The following is a 27,875-nucleotide window of genomic DNA, read 5'->3' as shown; positions in this document are numbered from 1 at the left end:
TGAAAGGAACAAGCAGCGGAAATTTCGTTTTATAGTGATTTCAAGAAGCAGATTTACAGATGCAAGCAAGCCAAAGCCATGGCCCCGGTGACGGCCACAGCTGCTGCCTTTTATTAATCCATAAACGCCAACATACATTAGGGCGACATTAACCAGGATCCTCAACACTTCAGCTGACCAACTTTAAAGAGTTTGCCTTCTCCTGCAGGGAATCCAGGAGGCTATCGAAGCTCTTCTTGAAGGAATCCACCCCTTCTGCTTCAAGCTGGTCGCCAACGAAGCCCCAGTCAACACCCAACTTCTGCAGAGCATTGTACACCCCTTCTGCTTCTGATGCATTCGAATCTATTGTCCTCGATACAGTGCCATGATCAATGAATGCTTGAAGGGCTTGGTCTGGCATGGTTGATACCTGGAAAGGAACAAGGTAATGTTCTGATCATGATGAGATGCAACAAAGAAAAATTCCGATCAAGGTTTAGGGAACTTTGATTTCAAATACTGTTGGAAGTTAAAACAATCAAGACCAAAATAGAAGTCCATCATAAGTTCATAACTATAAGCATGCAGATGCTTAACAAAACAACAGCTTACAGTGTCAGGTCCAATGAGAGGAGCAACATATAAGGTGTCGGGATAGGCAGGATTCTTGACACTGGTTGATGCCCAGAGGAGCCTTTGCTTCTTTGCCCCCTTCTTAACCAAAGCCTCCCACCTTGGACCAGAAAATTTCCTTTGGTAGAGCTGATAGGCTAGTGCTGCTTGGGCTACTGCGGCCTATAAAATTCAATGTACCAAGGCATAAGCACATTGTGTAAGATCCAGAGGTAAAATAAATCCAAACAGAAACAGCATGATAAGCAGTTACCTTCCCACGTAGATTAAGAGCCTCAGGGGTGCCAATTTTCTCAAGCATCTTGTCAATTAGAGTGTCCACTCGACTGACAAAGAAAGAGGCAACACTTGTGACTCTAGAGAGGTCATTTAGGCCAGATGCCTCAAGACCATCCAAGTAAGCATCAATCACAGCTTCATATCTTGCAAGCGAGAATATCAGCTGCAGACATAAATGCCAGAAACTTAAATTTACACTCCAGCCACATTGTGAAAGAAGTCAAATCATATGGCACTTCAATTTCCTCAGTTGTAAGTTGTAACCATTGTGAGATTAAAATAACAGCACAATTTATACCTAGGATTACTTATGATGTAGCCAAACACCAAACCTAGAATAGCATACCATAACACTCTATGATATTAACCTAAGTTGCAAACTACATAGAAGGATATTGCATAAACTTACAGTCACATTCACACTTATCCCATTTGCAATGACTTCCTTGATTGAAGGGATACAAGGAGCTGTGGCAGGAATTTTTATATACACGTTGGGGCGATTAACCACTTTATGAAGCCATTTTGCAGCCTGTATGGTTCCCTTAGTATCATCTGCAAGCTTAGGAGATACTTCAACAGAGACATAGCCATCCCCGCCATCTGTTTGGTCATAAATCGGTTCAAATAGTTTGCAAGCATCTTGAATGTCCTTCACCACAAGTTCCCAATATGCACTTTCAATGTCCTTCCCTGCTTGCACGAGTTCCCTGTGTCATTGAGGAATTTCTATTTAGCTATATAAGCAGAAAATGAAATAGCTCACCATAGTGCAATTACAGACCAAAAAAAAGAGAAAAAATAAATCGTATTTGCTTTTTTCTATTTTTACTTTTTCCCTTGTAATGCTAAAGCCATTAGAATATAAGCATAGCAGCTAAACGAACAGTACACTTGAGGCAGTGAAGAGCTAATCCTCCTATCAAATTAGAAACTTAGGAGCAATGTTAACAGGGTTTATTATGCTAAATTTCCTTGCTTTACTCCAATAAAATGCAACTCACATATGATAGAAGAAATTCCATTAATACTTAGCGGAAGAGTTTGACGTACCTGAACTGATCATTGTAAGCGTTTGAGGAGGAGATAGCTTTCTGAAAGATCTGCAACATAGATAGACAAACATGTTATGCTGAGTGTCTGTCAAATGTAGTCTGTACTAATTTTTTTAGGCATCGTTATTCTGAGAAAAATATCTTCATAAATGGAGAATGATAGAAAAAAAAAAATTTACCGCAGGGTTGCTAGTTACGCCTCTGACACCACTGGCTATAAGAGGAAGCAGATCGGTAACAGGACGGCAGAGATTATCATACCATGGACTCTGGCCTTCTTTCTCATAGAGATCATGAAGTGTTGTCCTCTTTGCAACACTTCCATTTCCATCAGTGTGGGAGCATCTAACTCTGTCACACATACAGCACAATCATATTAGAATGAATGTGCCAGCTGACCAGCTCTTTTTATTAATTGATTACATTGATTTTCCATAGAGTATACATTGAATCTTTTTATGTTCATCATTAACTCAATCCTATCCTAGAAATATATAAGTATGGAGTGAAGGGCTTATTTTTCTATATATTACATGTATAAAGTAATAAATTTGAAAACATCTTAAGGAAAAATCACTTATTTAATACGGAGAAATATATAATCATATAATCTATGTAATACATGCACCAAACAAGAAAATTCAGACAAGTATAAGGACGACTACTACATTCAATCTAACAAGCTGCATTTGGTATTCTATTTCTTTTACTTAAGCTGCCTAACCCTTACTACAGGTTTCTTCGATAGTTACGATGACCATAGCAGTTCTGTTCGATTTCAGGGCTTATGCAAATCAAAGAGGGGAGGGAAAATAGAAATAATAAACGCTGCATGAGAGAGAGAGAGAGAGAGAGAGAGAGAGAGAGAGAGAGAGACTGACAGCAAAGGGGTATTGAGATTGGGAGATTGACGAATTCGGAGGGAGGCAACGGACGAGGTTCTTCTGCGATCGTGAAAAGCGAGGAAGCATTTGGGAGAAGAAGATCTGGAGCGGATCGCATCTGCCAAGGACGCTGCTGGATTCGGCGTTGAAAGCTTTGAAACGGAAGCCATTTCTTTTCCTTTGGGAATAACAAAACAAAACTCGTTCTCTCTTTCTTTCGTACAGAGAAATGAGAATGGTGGGTGATGCTGATGGTGATCGATTTTTTTATATATTAGAAAAATATTAACATATGAGTTGGTGACAACAGAGTAGGTGCGGCTTTTCAGTTGACCGGAAAGCCAGCCTCACCTGCAACAATAGTGCGAGCCTTGGGGTTAAAACCGCCAATTCACTAGTCGTTTTAGCAGCCGTGTCCTTATCTCCTCTCTGTCAATTCATCATGAAATCTATTCCTACAACAAAATAAGCGACAGATCAAATGTTTCGGAATCTATTATTTTTTACTATTAATTAATTATTAATATTTAAAAATATAAATTAAAATATATTATAGATTATTAAATTACAAAAATTAAAATAATAATTAAAAATAATAATAATAAATTTTAATAATTTTTTAACATTTTTCAATCAAAATTTTAGACAATTAATTCTGTTGCAGACAGAAAATTTTTTAGTATTATCTTTGCAAATTAAAGATGTACCTTATATTAGCTTAAAGTAACTTTAGAAAAATACTTTACTATTCTCTTATTGAAAATATTGATTACTAGTATTTTTTATAAATAATAAGATATCATAGTTATATACCTATATGTTTGTAAACTAAGCAAAGCGAAACCATAGAAGACCACGACGAGGTGGACGACCACAATAATAATAATAATAATAATAATAATAATAATAATAATAATAACTCTCAAGTGTTTTTATCGGTCTTTTTTTTCAGTAGTTTTTTTTAATAATTTTTTTTCAATAATTTTTTTTAATGTTCCTTTCTTTTGCCTTTTACCATATAATAAACACAAACAAAGATATAACATTGAAACAAAAATATAAACAATAAATCATAAATGAGATGATGAATTTCAGCTTTTACGTTATAAGTTGAACCAGATTTAGCATGTAACTCTCTATCTTAATAAAATATTTTTTTGATGTAAAAATATTATACAAAACATTAAATTCTCACAAAAAAGTTCTCAATGAAATTCAGATACTAATTCTCTTTCCTTCAACTAAAATGAGAATCATTTTCATTTTTGTATCTTACTTGAGTTACAGCTAGGGTTTCTTTTTCAAGATCAACTTCTTGATCCGAACCAATTGTAATCTCTTTTACTTCCTTAATTCAGACCACAAAATTAAAAATTTAAAATCTGATTTAGATTTAACCAAGGAGATGATTGCAGCAGCAAATTGTTTATTCAGTGAGGTTCCTAAATCCACACTCTTAAAATTGTGTTTTGACTCCAATAAACAATGTAAGTCATTGATTTATCGCAGAAAAAATTTAACTACCACTTTTTATCTTATCTAAAATGATAATAAAAAAAATGTAAAGCAATTAAATTACATACAAATAAAAATAAATTAACTATAACTTTTGAATTTACTTAACATGTTTTTTGATTTGGCATTAACTTTTTTTATTAAATTTCTTTTTTCTTTTTCTTTGGTGCTTGAATAAAAAAGTGAACTTCTCTCTCGTCTTACCAACACCTAAAGTAAACTTAGCAAAGTTTAAGGTTATTTTTCCTTTAGATTTGTTTTGGATTTGGTTTGATTCCATTTCCATTTAGCAGGCTTGGATTATTTGAGTTACAACAACAACAACAACAACAACAACAACAACAACAACAACAATAATAATAATAATAATAATAATAATAATAATAATAATAATAAATTTAGTAATTATATATATAATATTTTTATATAATAATATATGATAAATGAATTTTAAGTTAAAAAGAAACTAGAAAATAATATTTTTAATATTTATATATTACATGTATATAAAAATATTTATTAAATCTGTTATTTTTTATAAAATAAATATTAAAATATAAAATGTATATTTAAAATATCATATGTATTTATATAAAATACTTGATAAATAATTTGATATTTAATTTTTATTTATATGTAATATTTTTATATTTTTTAATAAAAAAATTAAAAAATTTACCAATATTAATTTATATATATAAAAAATATTAATTACTTAAAAATTTTCAAAAATAAAATAAATCTAGTGAGGGAAAAGATGTGATTGGGGTTGAGTAAAGGGGGACACATTATCCAGTGACATAACAAGGGGGCGGGGGAGTTAGTTAGTAATGGTTATGGCTTCAATATTGTCGATATCTTCTTCTGTTTGCCTTTCCCTATCCGCAGCAAAGAAGTCTGAAGTTCAGGAGCCGTCTTCTTGTTCCATAGATGTAGAGCGAAGAAAGATGCTTGTGTCGTCCGTTGCCATAATTGCAGGTAGCTGCTTCTCCTTGTGCAAGAATTCAATCGCGGTTGCAGCTGAATATGCTGATAGTATGTAACTAACTAACTAACTAACTGTCTTGCGATTTTCCCTATTTACCCCCAATTTCCCAATACCTAATGAGATTTGTCCTGGTGCAGTGCCAGCACTTAGAGGGAAGGATTATGGCAAGACCAAAATGCGCTATCCGGACTACACTGAAACTGAATCCGGACTCCAGTTTAAGGTGCACACTTACAAATTCCTCTACTTTCCTAACTTTTTATTAGTCGTTGCATCACATGATGGATCTATAAAGAATGCAGGACTTGCGACCAGGATATGGCCCCAAACCCAACAAGGGTGACACGGTTGTGGTAATTGATACTCCAATCTTCTCCATTATTCCTCACTTCTCTTCTCTTCTGCTTTTAATTCAATTCAATTCAATTCAGGTGGACTGGGATGGGTACACCATAGGTTATTATGGACGCATATTTGAAGCCCGCAACAAAACTAAGGGAGGTTCCTTTGAGGTAATAAAATAAAATAAAATCAAATCAAATCAATTGAATTGTTCTATGCAAGACGAGAAGTGCTAAGGGATCAGCAAGTTTTGTAATTTGTACTCATTATTTTTTCTTTTTTAACCAAAGATAGGAGACTCAAACCCGCAACCTCTTAATTGAGTATGGGGAGACTGTGTCATTTGAGCTATTATTCATTGGCCAAAATTTGGAAAGATAGGCCCGCAACCTCTTAATTGAGTATGAGGAGTCTAGCAGGAGTCTATGCTAGACTTCTCATACTCAATTAAGAGGTTGCGGGTTCGAGTCTCCTATTTTTGGAAATTTGTAGTCATCATTAGTATTTTTAATGGTGTGAAATTACATCTAATGGTGTAGGATTGCTTATTTTTCTTTTACTGGATAAATGCGGGCCAAATTTTAATAAAGCTATTGCCCCCTAGACTTTCTCTACGCAAGACTGACTAAGTTGAGTGTTGTTGCAGGGTGATGAGAAGGACTTCTTCAAATTCAGAATAGGATATCAAGAGGTCATACCGGCTTTTGAAGAGGCTGTTTCAGGCATGGCTCTGGGAGGCATCAGAAGGTGCTTGCTTTTCTCTTAACATGTACCTCAGCTTCTGTATAATATAAAGCAAGCCCAGTGGCAGGGCATTATTATTTTATTCTAGCTAGCTAGCTCTACATGTTCAAATCTTGCAGGATAATTGTACCCCCGGAGCTTGGATACCCTGATAATGATTTCAACAAGAGTGGGCCAAGACCAACAACATTCTCGGTAATACTCACTTCACTTGATCAATCTCCATCTCTCTCAACTCTCATCATGATGCAATTGCAGGGCCAACGAGCCTTGGATTTTGTGCTAAGAAACCAAGGCCTCATAGACAAGACTCTCTTGTTTGACATTGAGCTCCTCAAGATTATACCTACCTGATTTCTCTGTTTCTTCTGCATTCAGGTTTCTTTCTCTCACAATACAACTAACTTTCTTAATTAAAGGATATGAAACACACTATTTATATTGCTCTCATCCCTGATTCCATTCCTGTCACTGCAGACTACAGCATTGGGATTTAGTGCGGCATTCAACTAAACTTGGAAAGGATCGTGCGGGTGGATATACTACTATTTATTCTTTTAATTTGAGTTATTGCAAATAGAGTTACACTTACCCTGCCCATCATCATATCTTGATTTTCTTCCCTAGCTACTTTACTCTCAAAAGCCGCAATCATCTCCGTGTTTTTTTTTTCTTGAATCGGATTGGGCCACTTAGAAACCATCTGGATTGGAGTCCAAGATGTGCTATGAATGTTATTGACGAAGCCTGCCACTTCGGTTGACTTGTAAACGAACTTTGATTAATGGTATTATGGTCGAAAAGCCTGTCAAGGGCCCAACTATAGTATGTTCCTTCTCTTTGCTTTTATTTTCTACTTGACATACTTTTATTATACACTTATAATGATCACTATGAAGAAATCAAAATCAATATTGATTTATCTTTGAGTTTGAAATGAGAGTGGACAATTAGATATTTCATGATTGATGAGTTGTTGTCTCATGTCAACTTCTAAAATCCCATTGACATTGTGTTATAAAATTGAAAACAAAAATCAAATAGAAATTTCCACTCATACAATGGTGATAAAGCAATGATTGCCAATTCGCCATGGTGTCGAACAAATAAATATATAGCTACTAATAATATGACAAGTTTTTGCATATAAATACAAATTTAACACAATAAAATTACGTTTCATGAACTTATATTTAAGATGTATGTTTATATTAATTATTATTCATAGGCCTGGTAGAGTGTATGTATACCCAAACTTTTTTGCCGAATAAATATTGGTAAAATATATTTTTTGTTTGCTTGAAATATTACTTAGTAAAAGTAGTGCAAGTACTTATATGAAAGAGATCCATCTTATCATTATGAAGGAAGTGCATGTATGAAGAACATATTAATCTATATAGAGTCGTCGAGGGACGACAGCAACTAGCATAGCTAGCAGTGTCACAAAAGGACCAACTATTATTATGGCAATCCATGAGGAATGTACTTAATTAGTAGTAGTACCCTTCCGCACGTGCGCATGTTGATGAGCGTAGTTAATTAAAGGAGCTGATAGATGGATGCATGATGGTATATATTATTATTATCTCCTCCTTGAAGATCCAGTAGGAGAGTTTTCTCGTTTGCAGTTGAAAAATATGGCAGCAACGGGTGATCCCAGGTTGTAAAGCTCTGCAAAGTCTCTGGTGTTGAAGCTTTGCCGCCATCCCGGAGCATATATAGTTTGCCTCCCCATTTGCCGAAACAGCACAAACACCAAGCGATGAATCCCTACTACGGGTCGTGGATTCTCATACGCCACAACCTCTTCTCCTACACACCATTATAATTAGTACGTTAGGTAACATAAAGTAAATTAGTAAGAGAAAGTACAGGGAGCGAATGGAATATTTGTTTATCTTTTTGGGATGAGTAGTATCATGATATGATATTAGAGTTCTAGATTCGAAAGGTCAGTAGTTCGATTTTTAGTGAACCCCAAAATTAGTTTAAACTTTTGGAATGAGATGTTTATTATTCCTAGTATCCGGATGGTTATTCTGGATAGTGTAGGTGATGTTCATTGTACAAATATTCCATTGGCTCCCTATCAGGATTCAATTAGTAAACTATATATCAATTACAATGGTATGTATGTAGTGTACTTACCATAGGTTGCCCCTGTTGTTGCGGGAATATTTGTTACCATCCTGGGATCAATATTAGAAGAAAAAGGTTATGTCAATTATTATTTATTTATATATATAATAAATTCCACATAAGTGTGAAATAAGATGAAACTAATTTTGGGATAGCTTGTAGAGTAATTAATAGCCATGCATAACGAGGGAGGGGAATAAATGAAGCACGCACTTACCAGTGCAAATATTCTCTCATATTTGGATCACCTGGGCTAGGTGCATCTGGGTCCACAAGGATCTGAAAAGTGCAAAAATCAATAAGTAATAAAATTGTTTAGAAATAAATAAAATAATGCATGGTGACAAGTGAATAAAAATATACCAGAGTGTAAAGGGTTCTAAGATCATCTCCACCAACGTCAACTCTTGGTTGGTTGATAATTTGGGATGGCTTGAGCTCGGAACAGTTAACAACTTCAACGTTACCTTCATAGACAATCCTCATACCCACAGAACTTGTGAATGGCTCCAAAACATCTCCTACTACACGTGAAATAACTAGAGGGTTCGTTGACCTAGGCATTACAATATGTTTTCTTATACTAATAACACTCTCCTCACGATTTTCTTTTGGTTTTAATTTGCACTTCCTAGCTATGATGCATATCCCCATCCCTATTTATATATGTCCTGCTCTGTGTGTCTTTAACCAAAATGTCATTGTGCAATGATAATTTCGATTTTTCCCGGATTCTTTGAGGGAAAAAAAAAAAAGAAAAAGAGTAAGGACAAGGTTAGTGCATGTCAAAGTAGAGTATCTCCAAAGTGCTAGACTATAACGGCTACGTTAATTGCACATTTTTTGTGTATGGTAATAAAGATTCTTTTATGGCAAGTATTTAAGACCACCTGCAATAAAAGGAAAATTGAAGCAAACAAAAGTTGAATTTCTTTTTATGGCAAGTATTTAACAAGTATACCCTTAATATAAGCTAACTTTTAAGACATAAAAAATTGATATATATATATATATATATATATATATATATATATATATATATATATATATATATATATATAATATTATCAACTTATTATTATTAAAATTTAGCGTGACGTTTACCTTAAGTGGTACGCTTTGTTTTATAAGATTAAAGACAAAAAAAACCATATAATGTCATAAAATTATTTACTCTAAACATTTAAGTTGATAAATAAAAATATATAAATAGTTATATAATTTATAAATTACACTTAACTATTATGTAATCCTTTCATAATAATAAGAGAAGTTACTTCCTCTCAAAGAAAGAAAAATCCTCAACATATCATTTCTATTATTCATTTTCTTCAGGTTCTACTACTTAATTAATCCCTATATATTTGTGTATAAATATATGTATGTATTGTTGAATTAAAATATAATATGTATTTTAAATTATAATATATATATATTTTATAAGAATATTTAATTTAATAGTTATTTTTTTTATAGACATGGTATAAAAAAAAGAGTGCTAGGGAGCCAGCAGAATTTATAATGTTTAGTTATCAATTAACCATCATCAATATTTTGAATGATGTAGGATTAATTATTTTTTTATGGTTAAGTGCTGGCCAAATTTCAACAAAAATATTGATCCATAGACTTTCTCTATTTAAAAAAAAACTTGGGAGACATACAAGAATTTAGCTATACTAAAATGAAACAGTCGTGTTAATAAAGATTCTGTTTTATCGTTAGATTGTATGTCAACCGGAGCTGGAGTATCCCTATGGCTATAATAGCAACAAGCAAAGAAGCAGAAAAGTAACCATTAGTTGTATTGTTATTAGTTTCCTATGGGATAAATAAATTAAGTGTTCGGAATAATAATTAGATGAAAAAGAAGAGAAAGGGATGTGGATACATGCATTGTCAATGTCAGATAGAATAAGTAACAGTTGTTAGAAGATAAAAGGTGGAGGAGGCGGATTCTGGATTCCTTGGGGGGTGGCGCATGGCATGGCAATGGCATGGCATCAATATCTCTTTTTCGATTTATCTTTGGTACTAGCTATGAATTAGGCACCTCCAAGTGGGATATTGTTCACGTGAACTCATGAGGACCCTCTTCTCTTATATCAACTAAATCCAATTACATATATTAGCAACCAGTGGTAGTTAAGTTGCGTTGTTGACAAACGACAGTAACTCGAATAATATAATAGAAGCTTCATTTCTTTCGTGAGCTTCTTCTGTTCATTGTTTGGTGCAAATATTCATTATTCGTGACTTCGGAGTAGTTTACAATACGAGATGAAAATGAAAGGGAAAGGAAAGGTGTATGTAGCGGCGGTTAGGGCCACAATAGTGTTGTATGTGTGTTGCAACTTGAAAGTTTGAAAAAGAAATGATATTTATATTGTTTAATTAATTTTTGTATATATGATAAGTTTTTTTTTTTTTTTTTATCAATTTATATTCAGTTTGAAATTGGGGTGAAAGCAGCAAACACGTACAGTTGTTGGGCAACACCACTTTATCTTTTTCTTTTCTTTAGGGATAGAGATTCTTATTCTCGTAAGTAGTTTCAGTTGGTAAGATTTTTTTTTTTTTTTATGAAAGATAGGAGACGCGAACCTGTAACCTCTTAATTGAGTATGGGAAGACTATGCCATTTAAGCTATTACTCATTGGCGTTTCAGTTGGTAAGATTGTTTTAGTATAAAAAATAGTACCAAATTAAGTATAATATATATTTATATATTATTTTATATAATTTTAATATATATACTTTAATATAATTTAAATAATGAGAGATTTAGAAGTTAAGTTTTAAAACATACTAATATGATGGATTTAATATGGGTGCATGGTATAGAACTGTTTTTGTTTTGTATTACTATTGTTAAGGTTGGATTGGCCATGCGCCGTCCATTATCCAATTAGCCAACTACTCAAGTTGCCTTCCTACACGTGATCTTAATTCTTATTGCTTATTATTATTAGTGTTGTAACTCATGATAAAAAAAAATTATTTAGTCTGGAGTTTTACAAGTTTAAGTGATGTCACCAATTTTTTTATCCAATAAAAATGATAAAAGACTATTATAATTTATTATTTTTTATTAACAGTTAATTATTAATATTTAAAAATATAGGTTAAAATATATTATTAAATTACTAAACTAAAAAAATAAAATTGATAGATAAAAATAATGACAAAAATATTATAAATTCTAATGATTTTCTAAAATTTTTCATAAAAATATGCTACTAAAATTTTGAACTAAGCAGAAATGTTGGCTTCTAATAATCCTACGGCAACACTGGGGATAACTTCTCTAAAATTGCATTTCGATTATTTTGAATCTTTTGGAGATTCTAAGTTATATTATTTAATTTTTTAGAGTTTGTTATAGTATTAAAAAAGTCGTTTAGTTTGTATATATAATTATATTCGACCATGCTAAATAATTGTAAAACAAATTCTGTATTTTATCAAAGATATAATAAATAAATGATTAATTTTTTTTCTAAATGCACATCTTGAATTCTTTTTTTCTGCAGATACAGATTGGACTGGAGATATAGATTATCACAAATCCATCACAGATTATTACATGTATTTTGATACAAATCTCATCTCACAGAAAAGAAGTCATAAGCAAAGCAAAATTAGTAGAAACAATACAAAAGTAGAGTATTAATCTTTGACTTCTGCATTATTACTGAAATTATTTTTATCCGGCAGTTATAGATATCTCAAAAAATGATGTCCACCATATATTGTGACGATCTTAGTGCGTGTTAGTTAATTGCCAATCCAATCTTACATGGCAAATGTAAATATTTGGAATTGACCTTACATCTCCTTTCAGAGATGGTGAATCAAAGGCTATTATAGATGGTTCACATCCTTACTCAAGACCAAACTATTGACACTTTAACTAAACCAATTTTCGTGAGGTTTTTGATAAATTCAAAAGCAAAGCTAGAGTATGGAGCTTTCTACCTAAGGAAATTTTTTTTTTTTTTTTTGTTAATTTGATTGAATAGCCTTTAATTTTATGTATTACATATTTACATCACAAATTCACTCACATTACACACTCACATACCGAACACTTAAGGGTTCTTATTTACTACTTGATTTTCACAAGTTCAAATCGATATACAACACATTAAGAGACACATAATTTATCACTTGAACTAAAGTCTCAATTACTTTCTCACTTAAATTTAAAAGGAGTTTTCTTCTTTTTTTTTTTTTGACATGAGACGGGCCAAAGGCCCAAAACACAAAAAGAACTAACAGTAATTGTGGGAAGTTGGCCTTCCTGAAGATGTGGCTGACATAGTGACGGTTATGTTAGTTATATTGGTTTATAGCCGTTAGGTAGTTATAGTTACTACTATAAATAGTAATCTGGTTTAGTGTAAGCATTATGTAAGTAGCATACATTCACACATTCAGTAAAGCAATATTCTCTCCATACCAATGTCTTAAATTGCACTTAAATACCTCATCGTGTGCTTCTTTTCGTTGCTATATCACAGTGATTCTCATTATTAGCTAGATTCTCTGTATCAACCAAAAAAAAAAAAGTAATATGATTTGCCTATCAAAAAATGTTTTTTTTTTTTTTTTTTAAATCTAATGTACCTGCCAAGTATCTCAATACACGCTTGGCTGCAATCCAATGTTTAGTGCTGAGAATTATCATGAATTAGCTGAGCTTGTTGACTAAGAATGAAATATCTAGTATTTTAATTGGTTTAAAAATATTATATTACTAGAAGGAAAAGTCTAGGGATCAACAATTTTTTTAAAATTTGGCCAGCATTTAACCATAAAAAAAAATTTAAATGATCCCACACTATTGAATTTAATTTCACACCATTAAAAACACTATTGATGACCAATTAATGGTTATAAAACACAAAAATTGTTGCCCTTAGCACTCCTCTTATTAGAATGCTCGATTGCCTCAATGCACACGAAAAAACTTAGATCCCCAAGATCTTTTAACAAAAATGTAGAGTGTAATTATTTTGAAAGAGTATAAAAAAACAGTTCCTAACCAGTTAATTTTAACCAACTGTAATTAATAATTATTAATTTTATATTTTAAAAAAATAAAATTTAAATAATTACTAATCAATCACAATCATAATATAAATAATGAAATTGTGTGTGAATTTGATAAATAGTGAAGGATCTAATTTAGTGCGTGCAATTGAATCCAAAGTTTTTTAAGGCACTAGTGATGGTCATATATTAAACACAATTTCATGCAATGTGCCATTCCAACATAAAAATAATGACGATAGTTTTGATTTGAGAATATTCTGAATCTGGCAGAATATATAATACACCAAAATTGCACCGAATTCCAAGCTTTTCATCCACATGTTTAGAACAAATTTAGCAAAACTATATATATAACAAGCAATTCCAATTCCAGAGTTATTTTTCTTTCATTCATTTTTTTTCCCTTCACAATTCATTGCCCTTCTTATATTTTTATTATTCTTCTTAAAGATATTATATATAAACAAAATTTATATTTTTCTATTTATATATATAATCATGTTTTTAATTTGTAAACAACATATTTATCATAGACAACTATAATACATACTTTTTTAATTTTTTGGTATTATTATTTCTGATTTATATATCAATTACTATTCCTCATACTTGCAAGTTGCAACATCAACATTTTTTGAGATAGTGCATTAAGTCATATTCAGGAAGAAGAATAGAAGATTAAAAAGAAAGAAACCTGAAAAAATAAGGGAAGAAAAAAATGAATTCTTTCTTAAATGAGATATTATATGTTGGGTATATAGTATGAGAATATGACAAAATCTTATATTTGTGTAGTGATTTTAAAGCACGATTAGATCGCTTTTTTTAGAGAGATATTTGTCTCCACACTTAGTTGCTATAGGGTTGATGACAATATTCTCCCAAGATACAATGAAACCTAAGAATTTCTTAATTAGCAATAATAAGAAATTCTCAACTCTTTTGAACAAAGAAAATCTCTTAATAGTTGATTAAAATGTACACTTAGTACTTGTATCTCTGAAATAGTGGGTAAGGACTTATTTATACATATTGCACATAGCAATTATGATTAGTTACGTATATAAATGGTTGTGTCTTTTCTATTGCCAATAGATACAATGTTTTGAACATACACAATTCTTAAAGAGTTGTGTCTCTGGCCTTTAGCCAATAGACACAATGTTTTGAATATACACAATTCTTAAAAGGTTGTGTCCCTTCAACCAAATGGTACTAAACAGTTAGTAACCGTTTATTAATATTAATAATAATATTAATAATAATATCAATAATATTAATAATATTAATTAATCAAATTTGTAAATACCCTTCAATCCCCCACTATTTACAAAATTTAAATGTCATACAAGTATATGCATAAAGAATGTGTCACTAAGATTAAATATTCTTTTAGTGTAAATTTTAAAGTTCTAACGAAATAATAGGTGTCTAATCGATTAAACCTATACTCCATATGCTAGTACCAAAAATCACACACATTACTTATACCCTCAAAGTTCAAGAGTTTACAATTTTAAGCACTTATATGGACTTGTGCTCATCCTGGTTTCATGAATATTTACGAGAATAAAACCTCTAAAATTCTCGATTAGGGTGGCACCACTCTTATATTCATATAGGTGGAATCTTTTGATAGATAATATTATCATTCCATTAAGAGTTTAAACTCACCCTCCTAATTTATTGTAAATAGTACTAAATCCTATACCTTAGTGCTCTAATTGCTAAATAACTTGTTATTACCCATTAAACCTTGAAACTAGTGGTCTACTAGAATAAGGTTAGATTCCCATCATTTAGCAATAATAGGTTTTAATACCATTTTAGCAGTAGTCTCTTTGATTTTATCCCTTGACAAAACTTTAGTCAAAGGGTTTGCAAAATTTCCTTGAGATCTTACATAAGTGATGGTAATTACACCATCATCTATTAGTTGCCTCACAAATTCATGGCTCAAGCTTATATGTCTAGACTTTTCATTATAAATCTTATTATATGCTCGAGACATGGTTGATTCACTATCACAGAAGATTGAAATGGCTGTCGTCTGCACAGCTTTATATCATATAACAAATTTCTTAATCATTCCTCTTCTTTACCTGCGGCTGATAAAGCTATAAACCCAGCCTCCATAGTAGAATGTGTAATACATGTTTGTTTCTTTGAGACCCAACTTATTACTCCACCACCTATGGTGAAAATTCATCTTGAAGTAGATTTGTTATCACTAAGATTTGTAATCCAACTTGCGTCGGAATAACCTTCTAAAACTGCGGGATAATCACTATAATGTAATCCCAAGTATATGATTTTCTTAAGATAACCAAGAACTCTTGTTATAGCTTTTCAGTGTTGATTGCTAGGCTTTCCTGTAAACCTTGATAATTTACACACCGCAAATGCTATATCAGGTCTAGTACAATGCATTGCATACATTAAACTTCCTATAGCACTAGTATATTTTAATTGTGCTATAGGTCTTCCTATGTTTTCTTCTAATTTAAAATTAGGATCATAAGGTGTATTGGATTCTTTAATTGTGAGATGATCAAACTTTTCCAATACCTTTTTGATATAATCAGATTGACTTAAAGTAAAGCCAACTTCATTCTTATGCATCTTTATGCCTAATATTGTATTAACTTCATTCAAATCCTTTATCTTGAATTTAGAAGTTAGATACTCCTTCGTTATACGAATTCCTTCTAAATTTGTTCCGATGATTAACATATCATCAACATATAAACAAATGATTACTCCATAATCTTTAGTAAATTTTGAATAAATACATTTATCCGCATTATTATGTGAGAAGCCATTTGATAACACCACTGAATCAAACTTCTCATGCCATTCTTTAGGCGCTTGTTTTAGCCCATACAAAGACTTAATTAATTTGCAAACTTTCTTTTCATTTCTCCTTCCGGTTGCTCCATATAAATTTATTGTGAAACATTAGTATCATTTTGGGGATATTCTAAATTAGAAGTTGAATAATTGATAAATTTATTTTCAATAAATTCTACCTCTCTTGATTCAACAACTACATTAGACACTAAGTCTAATATTTATATACTTTAGAATTTTGAGCATATCCTATAAAAGTGTCTTTTATGACTCTTGACCCCAATTTGGTTCTCTTTTGATCAGAAACTCGATAAAAGGCAAAACACCCCACACTTTAAGATAATTTAAATTATGTTTCCTTCCTTTCCAAATTTCATAAGGAGAAACATTTCTATGTCTTGATGGTATCCTATTATGGATATCACATGATGTCAATAATGCTTCACCCATAAATTATAAGCCAATTTTGCATTTAGTAACATTGAATTAACCATATCCATTAAGGTACGGTTTTTTCTTTCTACCAAACCATTTTGTTGCAGAGTATATGGAGCGGAAGATTGATGCACAATACTATGTAATTCACAAAAGTGATCAAATTCATTAGAAGAGAAAAATATTCTTCACCTTGCAGTGATTCAGGGATCACCACTTATAGATCACGAAGTCTACTTACAAGAATTTGTAATTCGTGAATTTGATCTATAACAGGCATAGTATCATTCATAATAAATTCGAAATATTTTATCATAATAAACTTATCTGTTCCTTGTCGTTTAGTATTGTACTTTTCTTCCAAAGATTTCCAAATCTCCAATGGTGATTGAATTAACATATGACCTCAACATGCAAAAGTATCTTCATCACATTTCTTCTTCAATTGAACAATCTCTTCTTCCTCTTCCAGTGTGAAATTTTTCAGCAGCATTGGCAATTGGTATAGTCTTTGGGTCAATCACATATGCAAGATTGAGAACTGAAAGAAGAAACATCATTTTGTCCTTCCAACGATTGAAGTTTGTTCCATCTAAGCGATCTAACTTGACAAACTCTTGATTCATGACCTTGAACGTGGTGTTTTGATCTTGTGCTATCTTCAATTAATATCTCTCTAAAATTGTTGGGTATATGGTATGAGAAGATGACAAAATCTTATATTTGTGTAGTGGTTTCAAGGCACGATTAGATCGCTTTCTTTAGAGAGATATTTGTCCCCACATTTAGTTGTTATAGGGTTAATGACAATACTCTTCCAGGATACAATGAAACCTAAAAATTTCTTAATTAGCAATAGTAAAAAATTCTCAACTCTCTTGAACAAAGAAAATCTCTTAATAGTTGATTAAAATGTACACTTAGTACTTGTATCTCTGAAATAGTGAACAAGGACTTATTTATACATATTGCACGTAGCAATTATGATTAGTTACGTATATAAATGGTTGTGTCTTTTCTATTGCCAATAAATATAATATTTTGAATATACACAATTCTTAAAGAATTGTATCCCTTTAATCAATAAACACAATATTTTGAATATACACAATCTTTAAAAAATTGTATCCTTTCAACCAAATAATACTAAACAATTAATAACTATTTATTAATATTAATAATAATATTAATAATAATATCAATAATATTAATAATATTAATTAATCAATTTTGTAAATACCTTCGTTATATATAACTATATATGTTTTGCACAAATCAGATCTAAATTTCACGAAACAGAAGTATTCCAATATCAGAACGAGTGAACGACACTTACCGCTCCAAAGATAAGCCAACATCCATATAAAGTACCTTGTGTGAATATTCTAAAATTACAATGAATTTCTAAAACTCTCTTCGTCCCATAATGAAACAAAATTAAACTGTACCGAACCATGTAAATTATTCCTTTAAATATGTATGTGTTCCTGATCCTATATATATATCAGGATGTATGTGTATGAATTAGATTACTGTTAAATAGGAGTGTACCTCTCATATCTTTCCAAATTTTTGTTAATGAGTAATAGTTCAAATGGCATAGTCTTTCCATACTCAATTAAGAAGTTGCGGATTCGAATCTCCTATCTTTGGTAAAATAAATAAATAAATAAATAAATAAAATAAATAGGAGTGTACATGGGCCGGGCCACACCGGGTTTAGTTTAATCCAGATGCGACTCGAAATATAAACCGAGTCTAATTTTTAGACCTTAATCCGATTCTAGACCCGATGAAACCTACGTACCTTTGGATCGGGTGAAAATCGGGTAAAAACCGGGTTTTTAGCATGTAAAAATCACCTAATCTCCAACAATTATTTCACAATTCACATAATAAAATTCACTTAAAAAAATATAACAAGAACCAACCATTCTCTAAAATTAAAGTATAACCATAATCAATACTAATATTGTCGAATAACACCAAATATTTAAATCAATACAAATAACGCAATATTATGCATTAGTCTAAAATCTTATGCATTTTAAACATAAAATATTAACTTATAATCTTATAATGACTAATAACACAAAATATTAAGATTTACAATATTTAAATTCCACATAAGAATAGCCATCATCCATCACTAATAACATAAAATATTAATTGTGTATAATAACCGGGTCACCGGACCGAGTTCGGGCGACTCAAGCTATGGCTCGAACCCGACCCAAAATAATGATCGGGTCTATTTTTTAGACTCTCACCTGACTCTAGACCCGATAAAATCACACTAAATTAACTCTTAATAAAGTGTTCGAATCGGGTCGGACCATGTAAATCCCTACTGTTAAACATTTATTAAGGAGTCTAATCTCTACAAGAAAATAAATAGAAAAGGCATATAGACATTGATAGTGGTCCCAATGAGTTGTAGATGGATCGGTTCTGTGGAACAATAATATTATTGTGGTCTTGCAAAGATATTTGTCGTGTTGGGGTGCAGATAGAGAATAGAGATCAATTTCCATGTGAAAGTACTTTAGTCTTATTAGGCAGTGTTTGGATCTACTTGTATTTAGGACACAAAAAGATCGCGATCGAGTATATAAATTTATTGAAAAAAGAATAGATACTTCTGTAAAGGGATACATAATATAGTGTTTCACCCTCAGAATTTTAATTTAGTGGCACTGGGAAGATACTTTTGTTGCGATGAAGACATGCAGGTGCAATTGTTGTTATGAGAATATGCTATATAGTTGACTTTTTGAAATCAGTGTACGGAAGATTTTCAAGTATACCGTCGTACCGGTATAGTGATTTTTAATCGTTGATTTTAATTATATATATTATATATATTTTTTATAATTAAGATCAACGATTAAAAATCACTGAAATACCAGTATGACTTCACACTTAAAAATTTTTCCATATATATTATACACATATACAACTAATATATATACCATTCCATAAGCATTGGTGGGAGCTGAATTCTTTACTTTTTCAAAATAATAGAGCTTAAAGTTGTGGTGAGTTCTAAGATAGAGTTGCAATATTTTACTGTTCATGTCTGTAAACCAATTTTTTCAATAAATTCCAACCAATATTTGGTCAGTATTAAGTCTCAACACTTTGTTGTACTTGGAATTTTTTTGGATTTGTGTATAAAAGTATAAAAATATTAATACTAATTAACTAATTGATAATAAAAATGATAAAATTTGCTTGTCTTGTAGTACTACTATTTATTGTAATTTATTTGGCCTATAATGCACCTTTGCATATGTGTTATATTATAGTACAATATCACCGTCTTTCATGGAATAGATTTCACACTAATTTGAAAGTATAAAATATTCTAAAATAAAATTTTAAAAAATAAAAATAGGACATCATATACATTAAATTAATTAGATAATAAAGATTAATTATTGTTGAATTTAAAAAATTAATATTTGATTAAAGTGATGAACAAACATTATTATATTAGAGGATTATTAATTGTTTATATAATTATGTTGTATTTGTGTGTAAGAAAATAATTCAATAAACATGGCCAAGAAACAAATCATCAACACAAATACAAACTTTAGTCCATTATAAATAAATCAAGTCCTATAACAAGCCTCTAAACCAAATAAGAGAAAAGAAAAAAGATGACCCAAATCATTTAAAGTTCATTCGGTGATCACAAACGCAGGAGCAAGTAGAATTAATAGGTTAATTATATTAGTTAATTATAATAAGGGAATACAAGTATTATATTGTTTAGGATAATAAACTTTGTGTTATGTATTAGTCCTACGTCGTCCAAGTTATGAAGGCTTTTCTTTTTCTCACTAGTATAAATAACTCATGTACCTTTTATTTATGAAATAGAATTGAAATCTATTTGAATATGAAATAAGCTGTGTGCTTATTTTTTTCTAAACTCTTTGAAAGTAAGAGGTGTATCCTTAGTTTGGCCAACCAAGGTAAATTTATGGCTATTTTCACCATAGTAAAATTGCTAACCTCGCCAAGATTGGTGACCAAAACTAAGCTTTGGCGTCAGCCACACTCTTCACTAGCTAGGTCACCATTCAAAAAATTGAACCCAAAATTCATTTCAATTAATTTTTTTGAAGCTTCCACTAAAAGCCAAACTCTCTCTTCTCTCTCCTCTCTCTTTCGATCACATCACTCAACGAAGAAGAAAATGAAAACGACAGAAATTAGGTTATGGAGAAAGATAAAAAAGTTGTTTCCAAATCTAAGAAAAAAAAATGGCTACAACCAAGAAGCTATTCTCATTTGGTTTGAGAACGTCAAAAAGCTTCTTCCTCCAGTTGGGCTATACTAAGAAACCCTAAAAAAATCTGGCAAGGCTCAAGCACAATTCAAGCAATCATGGTAAAAATAAAGTCAAACATGGTCAAAAGCTCATCAATGGTCAGAAATAAAACTTGAGATCAAAGTTAAGCTCAATGGACAATATCAATGGAGGTTGAAGAAAAAGGATGAAAGAGAAGATAAGTTGCATGTCTCAGATTCGCCCTTCTCTCTCTCTCTCTCCTCTGACCAAGCTGCTACAAGCTCTGATGAATTGGAGAAGAAGACAACATGTGATTTGAACTTGATTTAACCTTGGAAGCTTCACTCTTCTATAATAAGAGTGAACGACCAAGAGTTGAAGGTAAGAGAGAAAAACAGAGCACTGAGTTCAGTTCTAATAGCTACCTAAACTGTTCTGAGTTCTTCTCCTTCATGATTTACATATTGTATTTCTTTTTCTCAATTTAGTCTGTCTAAATCTCGTTGAAAAAGATAAACATGATGAGGTTTGTAAGAAAAAGTTAATGAGAAGTAAAAGACAGTAAGTTAAACTTGGAGAAAAAGCCATAAGATATATATCTCATATTTTCTTTGTACATCTTTCTATTTTATGTCATGATCCTGTGAGAATTTCCTTACAAGTTGGGTTAGCATTTGACTGTTGAAAGTTAGGTTGAGTTCTAGTCAAACTCAAATTGGGTTAGAATCTGGATTTGTTTCAGATAGGATTCGGTAGATCCTAGAAAATTATTGGTGTTTGTAATCTTGTGAAAAAGATAGTGAAATTCCATCATAATTGTGATCGAGACTTGATGTAGGCTACATTACACTTAGTAGTTGAATCAGGATATATCTGGGTGTCACTCTTTTCTTCTCTACTCTATTTTTGTTTTAGGAGACAAAAAGAGGAGTCTCTTTACTCGACAGGAGACAAAATAAAAATATCTCCTAAGTTCTTTTAATAATACAAAAATAGTATTCAGCAGCAAAGGAGGCCAAAATTCAACCACCCATTCCCTTTGTTACTGATAACCATCCATTATTAATTTTGTACAAAAATTATTTATTTATGTCTCTTTCGTTTAATATATTTATTAAAATAACATTATTATTATTATTATTATTATTATTATTATTATTATTATGTAAATCAATGAAAGAAAATGAATTGATTGCACAGTATTTATGTACTCTTTCGTAATTTTAAAATTTAAATTAAATATAAAAAGTCAAAATAGATAAGAATATAAAACTAAATATTAAAACCAATTTTTTTTTTCAAAATCCATTAAGAGTCATCCTTCAATTCGTTATTTAGAAAGTAAATTCTAATATTAACCTTAAAAAAATATAAGATACAGCTCAAACTTATATTTGACACAAATCATCACTGCCTTGTTTTTTATTTTTTGGTTCTTATACATTACACAACACACATTCGTTCACATACACTATTACTACTAATATGGGTTTTATATTTCTCATCGAGAATTTGAACCTAGGTACAGCTCCTAGTGAGGCAGGTGCTGCTGCCATTGATCAAGGGCTTCATCAGTGCCTTGTTTAATTCAATAACTAGTACAACTTTCAGACCCTTTTGAGTATTATTATTATATAGTTTTGGGTCATAACAACGGTAGAGAAAATAATAGTAGTTTTTTTATTTTTGTTGAAGGATAGAGGTCAAATTTTGGTGATGGGTTTAGGTTTTAAATGAGTAGTGTTTTAACACTTATGAATTAAAAAAGCCCATTTTGGTAAATTAAGGGTGGGCCTAAGCCCATTTTTGGGTTGAAGGAAGGATAAAGCTAAATGATGATTCTCCTTCCACCCCAACCGCTCTCCCGCTGGCAATTGAAGTAGAGAGCAGCAACAGGAGTTCCAAGATTGTAGACTTGTGCGAAGTCACGAGTGTTGAAGTTGTTACGCCATCTTGGAGGGTGTATCACTTCTTGCCTCCTCATTTGTTTGTACAACACAAACACCATCCTATGTATTCCTGCTATTGGTCTTGGGCTTTCGTATCCAACTATCTCTTGTCCTGCATTTGTTACCTTTCACTTAGTTAAATTTTCGTTTATTTAATAATCACATTATTCTACATAACAATGATATGTTAATTGATTGACTGCTTACCGAAGCTCGTTCCTGTCGTCCCTGGAATATTCATTACCAACCTAAACCATGGTTTAAGATCGAAGCAAAACTCATCAGTGATATATAGAGATATTTTTGAGTTATTAATTAGGATATGATACATAGTTAGAGAACGTATTACTATGGGATACATGTTGATTGCATTGTCATGGCTTCAAAAAAATATGTCATGCTACAATGAGTAATGTGTGTATTATATTCTTAGATAATCTTAGGCCGTTTGAAAAGTTTTAAAAGTTATTTTTTGAATTTTTAACTTATAAAAAGTAATAGTATTAGTTAGAACTGTTCAAATTTAAACCAGAGGTGGAGCTACATACTGCGAAAGGGGGCAACGGCCCCTAATTTTAAATGTTTACATGTAAATTATATGTAAATTTCAATTTAGCCTCCTCAAAAAATTATTTTAATATTATTTTATTGTGTAAATATTTTTAGCCCCCCTCTAATGTTTATTCTAGCTCCGCCCCTTAAATTGTTCATTCAATTCAATTCAAACCAAAAATCGATTAAAACCGCACTAATTTAGATTTGATTGAATTCTATTTTTGTAAACTGCTGGATCGGATCGGATTTTGGATCTACTTTTCATAACTGATTCAATCCAATCCAAACCGTTTAATGTGCTATAATTATTAGTTTATTATTATATTTAAAATTATATTTATAGCATGATCAATTTGTTATACATTTTTATATTATATATGTATTATTCTTATTTAATAAATATTTTATGTTTAATATGTTATTTATTTATTTATTTTAACTAACCTATAATTTTATTTGTATTGTTATGTTATCGTTGGTTTTTTAAGATAATATTGAGACTTGTTATGTCATTGTTGATTATTTAAAAATTGATGTTGAGATTTGTTATATGTATTTAATTTGTTTAATTTACAAAATCGCAAATCCAATCTAATCAAAACCGCTTGAAATTAGATCGATTATTTAAAAAGAAAAAATCATCCAATCTAAATCGCACCGCAAGTAAAATTAGTGTTTGGATCATATGAGTTTTGGTCTCAAAACCGATCCAAACCGCACTGCGAACAACACTTAGACTATTAATGTCTGATACAATTTTCAAAACTAAATTATAACTTTCTAAAAAAAACTATTTAAGTACTTATAAGAAAATTTAAAAAAAATAACTTCTCTCATAATAAAAAATTTGTTATCACAATTTTTTTAAATAAGCACTTTTAAAACTAAAAAATTAAATACAAAATAATTTATTTATAAATTATTTTTAATATAAGTATTTATTATTTAAACTATTTTTTCAAAAAAAAAATTTAATTAAACTATTTGCCTAAACTGTACCTTAATATTTTATCATTAGCTTACATATATCACTTCTGTTTCCATTACCAGGAAACTTTTTTCACATGTTAATGAAGTCTAGAATAGTTAAAAAATTGTAAATTATTTTAGGGTATAGTATAAAGTGATGAGATTAGTTCATTTTTAATTTTAATATAAATTTTGAATTTTCATGTTACTTGCTAAAAGAATTTTGAATTTTCTAAAATTTATACTCTCAAACTGAGATTATTCTTTTTTATTTTAAAATTCAAACATTTTTTAATAATATTACTTAAATGGAATATCAATTAATAATATTTTAAAATTTTTTAAATAATAGAGACTTCTTATTTAAAGCTAACAAATTTTATTATTATATTTTGGTGAAAACAATAAAATTTATATTTTTTATCTCTATTTTCTTTATAAAATTTTAAAAATAAAATATACAAATACAAATCAAACGATCCCTTAAATTTAATAGGTTTTCACTTAAATATTAACTTCAACTATATCATACATATATTGAATGTGACTATTTATTTTGGGTCATGTAATTTTTTTATTATAATTAGACACTTTCAAAAATTCAAGTAAGATGTGAGTTACACTGTTACATACAAGAAAAGCACGGTCAACGTTATACTACAGTTTTTAGGCTAACAAATTTTAAGTTTTTTATTTAAATAAAAAATTCATTATTTACCGATTTAAACGCAGACACAGAATATATCATTTTGTACATTAAGCTGTGTTTTCACAGGTAAAGAATACGAAAATAAAAAATTATATTAATACAAAAATTTTTTTTCTGATTTTTGCATACTCTTAATACAAAAATGTATTCTTCTATTTCCGTATTTTTTAACTGTAAAACACAACTAAATGCATAAAATAATATATTTTTGCATCGCAATAAAATAATAATTTTTTTATTTAAATAAAAGACCCTCAAATTTTAACCATTTATAAGGAAACAGTACTCACAGAATTCAGTCATGTAACTATAGCAGACACAGATGGAGATACAGAACTATGGACTCACCAGTGTAAATACTCTCTCATATTTGGATTAGTAGGACTAGGTGCATCAGGGTCCACCATTATCTGCATCATAATATACAGATATAGTTATTCATTGTATGAAATTTTAAAATATACGGTAATAACAGAAAACTACAAAGTAGTAAATTCTACGTACCAGAGTGTAAAAAGTTCTAAAATCATCACCACCAACGTCAACTCTTGGTTGATTGATAATTTGGGATGGCTTCAACTCCAAACTATTAACAACTTCTGAGTTATTGTGATATACAATCCTCAGAGAAACACAACTTACAAAAGGATCAACAACATCTCCGATTACCCCTCCAACAGCAAGAGGGTCCATTATTGTTGTTCTAGGCATACAGCTATATATGTTTACGTCAGTTTGTTTAACTGTCTGTTGTCAAATTTTACTAAAACGTGAGAGGGCTTATCCCCTATTTATGCGTTTAGCTCCCTTCAATGTGACTACCGAGTTCAAAAAAAAGTTGATTAATATTAATTTAAATAAAAATAAATATAAAAAAATGTCGATCATCTATTAAATATTTAAAAAAACTAAATATTTCTTATTTAAAAAAAGAAGCATATCTTAAAAAGTGTAAACTAAAGATACTTGAGATATTTATGAATATCTTATGATTGATGTCTAAAATATATATGTGCATATATACTTTGGTGGAGTTCCTTAATTAGAATAATAATAAAATATTTCTAATTCAATATTAGGACCGATCTAATAATCAAAAGAAAGTACTAATTTAAAGTTTAGTAGTTCATTACTTGGACTTTCTATGCACCATAGCAATAATAATTGAGCCACATGATTTTTTTTTTTTTGATATTAATAGTTCGTGCATGAACTAAAATGAAAACAAACCAAATCTTCCATCCATTTTAAAAACAAACAAACTCAAGGTATTTACTAGTAGTTTCATTCTCCTTTACTTGTTAGCTAATTATAATTTATAAACGTTTGAGGAGTTAATAATAACCTACTCAAATCAGTTTCATAAATAATAATCGTTTTTTTTTTTCTAAAATTTGTTAATATACAGCTATATCAGACAATAGTACGAGTCTAAGAGATAATAGTCACCAATATAGAATAAGGAATAAAGAATTACGATTGACGATCATAAAATCTAATAATATGCTTCGTCCATTGAAACAAGTTAAATTATCTCCTCCTTTTATATATATATATATATATATATATATATATATATATATATATATATATATATCGTTTCAATAATTATTCATCATTTACCTAAATTTGTTTTCTTCAAAGAATCGGAAGATACGTTAACTTTTAGATTATATACATAAAAGATAAGATATGGTGTATAATAAATAGCATATAAAGTAACTTTTGAAATCTTTACTTTTTTGTAAAGCAATATATTCTTTTCTATTAACAACCTTATTTTTATTTTTTGTGTGAATAGGTAGTCATTCGTTAAAAGAGTACAATATTGAGTATTTTAGTTGTGTTTTTTTATTCTAGTTACAATATGGAGTATTTTAATAAGTGTTAATGATTTATTTTAAGAATTTATATTTTATACATATAACATAAATATGCAATGAGAATTTTATTGATAAAAAAAAATATTTACCAAATTAAATTTTATAAAAATAATTTTATTTAGTAGTTATTCACGTATTATTGTTTAATAGAAAAATACATAGTTGATTAATATTGACTGGGTTGTAGGAAATATTCTACCAGATATAGTATATATTATATATCTATTCTTTCCAAAAAGGAAGAAACCATCCAAATTTCTTAGCTTGTTTTGTCTCAGTCACGAATTGAATTTGCAATTACAACGTGCAAAGAGAATGCAAGTCTTAATTTAATTCATTATTCTAGTCTTTATCATCAAATGCTTTAATCTTTTGTAATTTTTAGCTATTTTCTTCTAATAGTATTTTCTGTTGTGGTATCCTTTTTTTAAAATATTGTTTGATTTGTTGACTTTTAATAAAACAATATTAACAATTGAGTTAATTATTAATTTATTACTCAAAAAATGTAAGCACCGATAAAAAAGATTTTTGCAAAATATTTTTGATAGAATCATCTATAAATAATTTTAAAATGTGACAAAAATAACCAATAAATA

The 27,875-nt window shown here is 30.1% G+C and overlaps 4 protein-coding genes across 5 annotated transcripts; 1 reads left to right on the top strand and 3 right to left on the bottom strand.

Annotated features, from left to right (window-relative positions):
* TRA2 (Aldolase-type TIM barrel family protein) lies at nucleotides 1-3,284 on the bottom strand. Its single transcript, XM_088485253.1, has 7 exons — nucleotides 2,831-3,284; nucleotides 2,129-2,300; nucleotides 1,948-1,997; nucleotides 1,304-1,604; nucleotides 869-1,057; nucleotides 595-777; nucleotides 1-412 (listed from the first exon to the last, which is right to left on the bottom strand). The coding sequence occupies exons 1-7, from the start codon at nucleotides 3,001-3,003 to the stop codon at nucleotides 170-172; spliced, it is 1,311 nt and encodes a 436-aa protein (XP_088341379.1). The 5' UTR covers nucleotides 3,004-3,284; the 3' UTR covers nucleotides 1-169.
* Nucleotides 3,285-5,104: 1,820 nt separating this feature from the next.
* On the top strand, nucleotides 5,105-7,247 carry LOC107635752 (FKBP-like peptidyl-prolyl cis-trans isomerase family protein). Of its 2 annotated transcripts, none has more exons than XM_016339315.3 (8): nucleotides 5,105-5,383; nucleotides 5,474-5,559; nucleotides 5,639-5,689; nucleotides 5,768-5,848; nucleotides 6,325-6,425; nucleotides 6,542-6,617; nucleotides 6,681-6,800; nucleotides 6,900-7,247. In XM_016339315.3, the coding sequence occupies exons 1-7, from the start codon at nucleotides 5,179-5,181 to the stop codon at nucleotides 6,774-6,776; spliced, it is 696 nt and encodes a 231-aa protein (XP_016194801.1). In that variant the 5' UTR covers nucleotides 5,105-5,178; the 3' UTR covers nucleotides 6,777-6,800; nucleotides 6,900-7,247. The 2 variants fall into 2 exon arrangements, with proteins under 2 accessions (XP_016194801.1, XP_016194802.1); XM_016339316.3 differs by having other exon boundaries at nucleotides 5,125-5,326.
* Nucleotides 7,248-7,755: 508 nt separating this feature from the next.
* LOC107638210 (protein FLOWERING LOCUS T-like) lies at nucleotides 7,756-9,218 on the bottom strand. The gene is made up of 4 exons (XM_016341379.3): nucleotides 8,928-9,218; nucleotides 8,782-8,843; nucleotides 8,574-8,614; nucleotides 7,756-8,237 (listed from the first exon to the last, which is right to left on the bottom strand). The coding sequence occupies exons 1-4, from the start codon at nucleotides 9,216-9,218 to the stop codon at nucleotides 8,008-8,010; spliced, it is 624 nt and encodes a 207-aa protein (XP_016196865.2). The 3' UTR covers nucleotides 7,756-8,007.
* A 13,384-nt stretch (nucleotides 9,219-22,602) lies between these two features.
* On the bottom strand, nucleotides 22,603-26,158 carry LOC107638209 (protein TWIN SISTER of FT-like). Its single transcript, XM_016341378.3, has 4 exons — nucleotides 25,898-26,158; nucleotides 25,742-25,803; nucleotides 23,368-23,408; nucleotides 22,603-23,272 (listed from the first exon to the last, which is right to left on the bottom strand). Exons 1-4 carry the CDS (start codon nucleotides 26,102-26,104, stop codon nucleotides 23,040-23,042), a joined length of 543 nt encoding a protein of 180 aa, XP_016196864.1. The 5' UTR covers nucleotides 26,105-26,158; the 3' UTR covers nucleotides 22,603-23,039.
* Nucleotides 26,159-27,875: the final 1,717 nt, after the last annotated feature.

The sequence above is a fragment of the Arachis ipaensis genome, chromosome B4 (genome assembly GCF_059453495.1).
Source record: "Arachis ipaensis isolate K30076 ecotype BB chromosome B4, ASM5945349v1, whole genome shotgun sequence".
In the NCBI taxonomy this organism is placed as follows: domain Eukaryota; kingdom Viridiplantae; phylum Streptophyta; class Magnoliopsida; order Fabales; family Fabaceae; genus Arachis; species Arachis ipaensis.
The sequence above is the reverse complement of the archived record's forward strand: the minus strand, read 5'-3'. Positions and strand labels throughout refer to the sequence as shown.